Consider the following 8925-nt stretch of genomic DNA (forward strand, 5'->3'; position numbering starts at 1 on the left):
TTTAGTCTTCAATTTCAAGATTTTAAATGTGTCACAGGAAAAATCTTTAGTAATAAATATTTACTTATAACTGCTGCTTATATTATAAACCATATGGTCCATCAGCTAGATTGCTTCTCTAAAACTACTCTGTAAACTGGAAATAATGAAGATGCAGCAAATCACAGATATGAAACATTAATTTAAACTACATGATATGAAGCAGGGGTGTCAAACACATCTGGCCCTCTCAGCCCAGCCACCACCCCATGCCAGATTCAATGTCCACTCTGGGATCCCACTCTGGCACCCACCCAATAGGCTGCACAACTAACTGTCTGTTCTGGGATCTGTGCCACATGTAGCAGCCTGGCAACTGGTCCAGGACTGTACCACACAGTGCACCTGCTCCAGCCAGCCTGGGACCCTTGTTATATGAGGTGTCTGCATGCCATGCGTCCCAAACTGGCTAGAGCAGGCACCCTGTGTACATCGTATGGCCCACTTTGCAGACCCCGTACACAGGGCCAGTCAAGGTCAACTTAGACCCAGGGTCAGCACTGAGGGCCAGACAGCTGTGTTTCATGTGCTGGATCCAGGTCACAGGCCAGTTTGACACCCCTGGTGTAAAGTAAACAGCACCAGTCACATGTACATTCATTTATCTGCTTGGAGCTGAACAAACTTGTGACACCTCCTTCCATTTTCTCCCAATCTCAAAGACTACTGTACAGTCTGAAGCCATGTACTCCAGAGAACATGTGCTAACACAACAACAGATTCTACCCTCTGGATATTTAAACTTTAAGACCGGTTCAATAATTTATCTAAGTTCCTTCTATTGCCTCTGTTACGATGTCCATGTGAGGCAAGAGAAGTCAAAATAACTTCTTGCATTTTTACCTTGTATGTTTTACATATATTATAAAGATCTAATGTAAATTTAAGTTCATCTCAACATACAACATATATCCCCTGAGGTTGAAAACAAGTCATAGAAAAGGTTAATGCTTCATATAGACAAAATGTATCTTCTGGATACCTAAGCAAACCAACCATTACTAGGCCTCTGATTTAAAGAAAGGAGTGTCCACATACCTACCAGCCTCATTTTAATAAAACAATTAAAGACTCTCACCCTCTGACCTGCAAAGATATGGATGGAAAAAAAATACTAACACTAGAGTAAGCCAGTCAAGAAACAAGAAAGAAACAGCCATGCTGTACTTCTGCAAAAGAAGTCTGGAAAGTGAGGTATAACTTGGCTGGATGCTTTCTCCTCTCATTAAATGATTCCGTTAAGGTATATTTAAACACATGTGTGTAGGATCTTTCTAGGCCTTTCCAACAGCTGTATTCTAACTCCATACCTGTTGACATGATAATGGTGGACCAGAATAGATGGTACAGAACAGTGCTTCCCAAACCTCCCCATTTATTATTCCATTTTCTCAGCATGGCACCTCATCCCCAACCCACAGGCCCCCACAACCACAGGTGCCCCTCACTCCCCACCAACAGCCCCCACATTTCCCCCAGGTGGCCCAGGGCCAGGGGCCACAGCCCCTTGCTCCCTCCCCACCACCACCCAGAAGCACCCAGGCCCCAGTTGCCATGGATGGGAGGTAGCAACTGCTGCAGCTGGAGCAGAGTGCAGAGCCCAGTTTCCTTCCCTCTCCCACAGCCAGCACTGCTAGAGCAGAGCCTAAGGGGGTGGGGGAGAGGGGCATATGTGGGCTGCAGGCTTGGGGCTCCTTGCCTTGCTGCCCTTCCCTTAGGGGCTCTGCAGCCCAGTAAACAAGACCCAGTGCAGGAGGCAGGGAGCACTGCACTGCCATAGCTGCCAAATCTGAGGCGCCCCCTGTTCACCTGCCAGCAACATGAGCGTAAATCCACTGCCACTGCCATTCCTCACCTTGGCCATGGTGGTGTGGCACTCCCTCCCACAAAGGATCCCAGCCACCAGGCCACAAAGGGGGCTCCTGCTCAGAGCTGGTCCAGCCTAGCTGCATGCAGCCTTGCACCCCACTGTGGTCACAGAAATCTGTGGGCACATTTATCGTCACCCCATCTGCTGATGTTGCAACCCCACAGAAGGTTGGTAAAACTGTTCTGCACACTTACCCCAAAATATGAAAGACAGATCTTCAGGAAATTAAGATGATTAAAACGATGGACAGACATATGTATGCATAACAAGTGAAAGCACACAGAATCTCTAAGTCATACTATATTCCAAAAGATTTAACCAACTAACTCTTGTAGACAGCAACAGATTTCTTGAAATAAGAGATATGAATCTTGCAAAAAAAGCTCAACTAACAAAAGCTCTTATGTGGTAGATATAAATCACTTCTCAAGTAGCCTATCATTTTGCAAGAACCAGATATATATTATAGTAGTTCCATCTTGTACACCTTTCTTCCACTTCAGCAAACTTTCATGACCTTTATTTTCACTTGCAAAGAGCCATAATGGAACAGTTCAAATGGAGTTGTAGTAAAGCCAGCTGATACTACCTTCTGGCTGGCCTGTGCAGACCTGAAACAGTTTTAAAGGAAAAAAACTAAACACATTTTAACACCACCTGCATTGGTCAACTAAATCATGTTAAAATTATGCTTCCTGTAACATTGTTTTGGGGCATTTTAAAAAGTCTTTAACCAATAATATTAATTGCGACTTGATTAAGGGAAAGCACTCAAAAAATCCTGAGCCATCACTCTTAACCAAGAAATCACAGGCAACTGGCAAAGTGTAAAGGCATCACAGGTGATCTACCTTATAATAGTTATGGATACAAAGTAATGCTTTTGGCTGACCCTCCTTATTCTTAAACATTCCTGCACCAGACAACATCCTGCCAAGATGTTAGACTGTTCTACACATGTTACATCCTGAATAGGAAGTAACATAAACATCAGGTTCCCAGGATACTGGTCTAGAAAATGAGTGCTGCCACACATCCTCCACCTAGCCTTACAAAGGCAGCACACAGGGCAGCAGAGTTGGCCATGAACATAAAACAAGCCACTTTGGAGATATGGAAGAGTAAGAAATCAAAATCAGATACTAGCAGACTGAGCAATTCCCCTTCTGTGCTCTGCTGGAAGGTACAAATGTAACATGAAAAACATCCCAGTGAAGACACTTAAAATCTGTTTCTATTTCATTAAGGGTCGTTCTTATATGGTTCAGGCCAACTGGCAGTTCTTCATTGCTCTGAGTCATCTAAAAAAACCTCACATTTTACAGCTCTTTAAAGGCACTTGGAGTCTTATGAATGCTATATTTGTCCACTTGGGCTTAGTGCTGCTGACAGGCAAAACTAGTTAAGCCAGGCCCAGCACCATACAAACATGGCTACACTGCTAGCGTTCCACTGATAACAGGTGCAGAAATAACTTGGGTGTCAGCATCCTGCGGAGGGAAACCACAGGATCAAAAAGCTGAGACCACTGTTTTGGAGTTCATTAACCTGGTGACGAGTGGGGGGGGAGAAAATAACCAGCTTCTTTTCCCATGTTTTCGAAAAACATCAACATTGAAATTTTCTGTACATGTTATTCGTCATGCAAGGGGACACTCTTTCACTTCCTAAACTTTAAGCAGTATTTACAAAATGTAGCCAATATATAGAATGGACAAGTCGAAGATGGGTATTATCAAGTGACAACAATTATTTGCTACATTTCACATGCTGAGTCAACACTATCTGACTTGGTGCCCAAGCACTGAAAATATAATGGACAAACAAAGTAAGAGATTGTTTAAAAAATGTAATCCATTCAAAACCCTATGCCAAGTTTAGTCTGTTTTCGTTGTTGTTGTTGTAAAAATCAGTATCAGTGATAAAGAGAGATGTATACATGGATATATATCATGGAAGTTCCATGGTCAAGAAAGCCCATATTATGACATTTTCAAAAATATTAATATAAAAGGAGTCTTCTATACTCCTGAGAGCCTGTACACAAGATACTTCAAGGCATGACCCTAAATTAACCATTATCACCCCCTGCAAACATACAAAATTTCAAGATCTTAAAGTTATTAAATAACTTCCATCTCTATTTCTAGATTTGAGCAAGTTCAGAACATAATGCTGAGAAACACAAACACCTTCATCTTGGCCATTTTTGGTTCTAAGTCTTAATTTTTTTCCATTGCTTTGGAACTGGCTTCCACTGCTTTGAAGACAAGTTGAATAAATAAACACAGGATAAAACCCTCCTTTAACACACTAGTGTTAAGTTGGATGTGTAAACTTATGTCTTTTCTATTATGAATGGAAAGGGCAGATTACTGATCAAGGAATTATATTCACTGACTACTTCTGACTACTGAGCAATCCACTTCAGCATCTAAATTCCTAGGTACTCAAGGCTACTGCCCTTGAAGGAAGAAAAAGCTACCCTCATACTCTGAATATCAGCAGCTGGTTAGTAAGTATCAAAGGATATTTCTATGGGGTGATGTTTGCCACCAAAAGACAAGAAAGTAAAAATAAAGAACAGAGAAGAACATTATGTGTATAAGAAAATGAAAGATATCCAAGCAGAGCATGAGTGATTGGGCAATAATGTTAATACAGTTTCCTTAACAGCAAAAATTATTATTTTATTCAGGCAGTCCTCGGACTTCCGACAGAATTGGCTCCCGAAAACCGGGTCTTAAGTCGAAATGTTGTAACTCCGAAACAATTTTTCCATAGGAAACAATGTTATAAATGGGGGATTGGTTGCTGAACCAAGGCCCAATACCCTATTTTCACCAAAAATAACACAGAATTGTGTACTCAATAAATTATAGATGAGTAATATAGCTACATTAATGTGTTTATATTGTAAACAGCAATCATATTGACTTGGAAGGACTTTTTTGAGGTAACTTTGATAGACTTTTTCAAGGGCTCTTCGCCAGAGTCTTCTCAGGAGTTTTGGCTCAAATTTTGTCTGCTTTCTTAAAGAAAATGTCCAAGGAAGGTTGGAGAGATGTTCTCCAGGGAGATGGGCAACACAGCAAGCTTGTCCGTTGGCATGGCCTGACGTTGGATCAAGCATTGTAAAGTCAAAACTGACGTCAGAAAGCTGAAATAGGGTGTCAATTTATAAACGTTGTAAGTGCAAAATGTTGTAACTTGAAACACTGTAAGTTGAGGACTGCCTGTACCTTTCTTTGTCATTCACCCATGTATACTATAGGAAAAAAATACTAAGTTATAGGGCCAGGACTAGCATTAGACCAGTGCTTCTCAAACTTTTCCTTACTGTGACCCCATTTCCTCAGCATGGCCCCTCACTCCTAACCTCCAGGCCTCCACAACCCCAGGTGCCCCTCACTTCCCACCCTGCAAGGTACCCCAGAGCCAGGACTCACAGCTCCTTGCCCCCCACCCATCAGCCACCCACAGGAGGTGGCAGGAGGTGCGGCCAGAGAGGAGTAGGAGCCCAGCTGCACCCCCCCCCCCGGCAGCACTGCCCTGTGTGGGGCGGGGGGGAAATGGGGAAATGTGAGCTGCCTGTTTTAGGCAGGCTTGGGGCTCCCTGTCCTCTCCCCACAGGGTCCAGTAGGCAGGACAAGGTATGGGAGGGAGTGCTGCTCTGCCACAGCTGCCAAGCTGAGGTACCCCCTGCTCATCTGCCAGCAGCGAGGCAAAACTCTGTGCCACTGCAGCTGCTGTGCCTCACCTTAGCAGATATGGTAGTGCAGCACTCCCACAGTGGGTCACATCTACTGGGCCACAGAGGAAGCTCCTGCCCAGAGCTGGTCCGGCCTGGCTGCAGCCCCACACCCCACTGGGCTCAGAAATCTCAGGGGGCACATTTATTGCCACCCCATCCACTGATGATGTTGCCACCCCCATTTGGCATTTCAATCCACAGTTTGGGAACTGCTGCACTAGACAGTAACCACAATACTGGTAGTTACCTTTATAAGATTATGTAATAGTAAACAAACAGTCTTTCTGTTTGAGAAACTTAAATCAAAAAAGCAGGAAAGGAATAAAAAGGAAATGGGAGATATAATACTTTTAAAGACGCATAATGGCAAGCAGAGAGCACCAACACTGGGCATCACAAACAGAGTATGCCTCAGAATAAGAGGTGGTAAAAACAGTGAAGATCAGTAGCTTAAGGTAAATGAAGTGAATTCTAAATACGGATACCAATCTTGCAAACACGAATAGTTTTACTTACATGAATAGTCAACTGGATTACTCACATAAGTAAAGTTACACACACACAAGTCTTTGCACAAAGTAGTAACTTTAACATTACACAGGTAAGGATAGAAAACCCTCAGTAGCAACTATTTGGGTGCATATTCTCTTTTCACTTTCAAGCCCCTTTATCTGAACCAGTTTGGTTTTGGAAATCAAAATCAGTCCTAAATAGTGAGCCTTGAAAAAAGTTCTGTCAACAGATGTCAGCTTCTACTTTGGAAATGTGCAGGTCCCAATATCTATGTATACTTAATAGAGTTTTTCTTCGGTGGAAGTTAATTTTTGTGAAGAATCTTAATGGAGTCATTCTTCAAATAAGTGTAGAGAAGAGAAATTATAACAATGCTAACAAGAACCATTCTGAAGGGGTAAAGGATGACAATGTTCGAGTTTTTGCAAGAACTGATCTGTGTGTGAACATTCTTCACCCACAAGCGCGGCTTCACATGCTCAGTAACAAGAACCATAAACAAATGTAAAAAAAAGTCTGAGCTTAGTATCATGTCCGTCCCTATTAGTTTACAATTAGTTACAAGCATTTTGAGATTTTAATAGCTGAACAGAGCAGACTGTTAGGAAGCTTGTGTAGTACATTGTCTTTGGCATGGTCTGCTGCAATCTAAGTGTCACATTTTTGCACTTCTAATTGTTTTATGAAGTATCCCTATGAATTGTTTGCAACTGCCATGGCCGCTTGGAATTGGTTTTTTTCTCCCTACACAACAAGAAACCTGAAAAGCATTACTTATTAAATAAATTATTTCTTTGGTGACCACCAGCCATTCTTCAGCAGGGATACCCAACTTTCTGAGATGCAGTGTATGTTATTGTCCCCTCTGACATTTATGGTTTGATATAATTATCAATAATTAGAAAGGGAGTCTAAAACAGAGAAGCTGTAGAACTGGATCAGACTCCTGAACAGAACTTCATCAGCCTGCCAATGTAAACAACTCTTTTATTTAATCACCAAGCCTTAGGGGTGAGTAAATGTTCCACAGCATGAGACTTGCTGCTGCAGAGAGGTCAACCCAGGAGCTCCAACTTCTGTGTGCAGGCAACACCTGGGGGGGCCCTTAGCTACTCATCATCTAAGCCAGGGTCACAACCGCTGCCCTAGAGCTTAAAATTCAAGTCAATGAAGTCTCCTCTTTAATGTGTAGGTGCGCACAGGTACACGTACACACAGGCACATGCACAGACGCAGACCCACTGGCACACAGGCACGGGCACATCCGCACAGAGAGGCCTGCGGGCAGGCTGCAGCCCCACTCGCTTTAGTGGGGACAACTGTCAGAGCAGCGATAGGGAGGGCCCAGGCTGGGGAGGCCGGAACCGGCACCCACCGCCAGGCCCAGGCAGTCGCGGCCCCTCACCTCCCCCCGGGAAGCCTGGCGGCGGCACCCCCACACCCTCGGGAAGGACCGGGCCGCGGCGCGAGGGGGGGGGCCGGTGCCGGCCTCCGGCGGCCGCTCGAGCGCCGTGACAGGTCGCGCTGGGCTCGTAACAGCCGGACCCCGCGGAGGCCGCCGCTCCTCCGCCCGGGCTGGGCCGGGCCGGGCCGAGCCGAACCGGGCACTCACGGGGAAAGCGCGGATCCGCATCTTGGTGTCCTTCCGGCTGCCCGTCCCCTTGCTCAGGTTCGACATCTTCGGGAGCGGAGCCGCCTGTGGACGCGGGCGGGTGGGCCCGGGCCGGGCCCCGGCGACCTTCGCTCCGGACTGCGGGCCCTGGCGGCGCGGGGCAGGCGGCGGTGGCGGCGGCGCAGGCCCCTTCCTCCAGCGGCAGCAGCGGCCCCCTCAGCCTCCTCCTCCTCCTCCTCCTCGGCCGCGATGGCGGACAAACATCGCGCAGTGCGCAGGGCCAAGCGCCCCCGCCCGCCAGGCGCGCTCAGATCCGGCCGCGACGGCGGCAGCAGGCGGAGCGCGGCTGGGGGAGGGGCCTCCCGCTCTCGCGAGACTTCCGCCAGACTGGCGCGGTGTCGCCGCGGCCCTCAGGTGGGCCCGGGACCATGGGTTGGGGTACCTGGCGTGGTTCTCTGTATCGTCAAATCTGGTGCTATCAGAGCGTGTGGTTTTCACTGTCAGTAAAGCACCAGGTCCGGGAATCAAGGGAGTACGCCAGCCCCCGGGTTTCATTTCAAAGAAAAGCACGAGTCTTGGAAAGTTCAGTTTGTTGTGAGCTGTTTTTTGCGGCGCTGGGAGTTTGTTATGGCTGGGCCTTCCCGGGCAGCAACAGCAGTGGGAAGCCTGGAGAGGGGGAGGAAGCCAAGGCAGACGTAGTCCTAAACACAGGGTCAAGCCCAGTGAAATGCGAATCGTGCAAAAGCCTATTACAGTTCTACGGAAGATGGGGAAAATAACTGGGCAGACATATTGGACCTTTCCTGTTTTTTTGCAGACTAAATTTAGTTTCCCAGAAATCAGTTATGCCCCACTAAGGGTAAACATGCCCACACCACTGCTGTGGTACCCAAGCAAGCTCAAAATGTGCTTGATCTGGTATCGGAAGCACTAAAACCAAGTGAGCGTGGTGCCTCCACCCAAACTAATTAGGCTTGTGTTGCGCTGCGTAGGAATAGCCTGAGTCATGACACCAATGGGTGTTATACTCTTTGGGAGACTCATTGAGATATGTTGCAATATATTTTCCTTTCTCTTGCTGTTTTCTTTGCTCGTCGCAAGAAACGCCTGAGAAATGAGGGCACCGCTTGAGGCAAC

General features: G+C 46.2%; 1 protein-coding gene across 1 annotated transcript in view; it reads right to left on the reverse strand.

Annotated features, from left to right (window-relative positions):
• Positions 1-8116, reverse strand: part of CUL3 (cullin 3) — a 94250-nt gene extending 86134 nt beyond the window's left edge. The window contains exon 1 of the mRNA XM_090052239.1: positions 7789-8116. Coding sequence (XP_089908365.1) covers positions 7789-7854 — 66 coding nt within the window. The 5' untranslated portion in view covers positions 7855-8116. The remainder of the gene's footprint in view (positions 1-7788) is intronic.
• Positions 8117-8925: the final 809 nt, after the last annotated feature.

This window comes from Crocodylus siamensis, chromosome 6 (assembly GCF_052110815.1).
Source record: "Crocodylus siamensis isolate JL-2025a chromosome 6, ASM5211081v1, whole genome shotgun sequence".
Lineage (NCBI taxonomy): Eukaryota > Metazoa > Chordata > Crocodylia > Crocodylidae > Crocodylus > Crocodylus siamensis.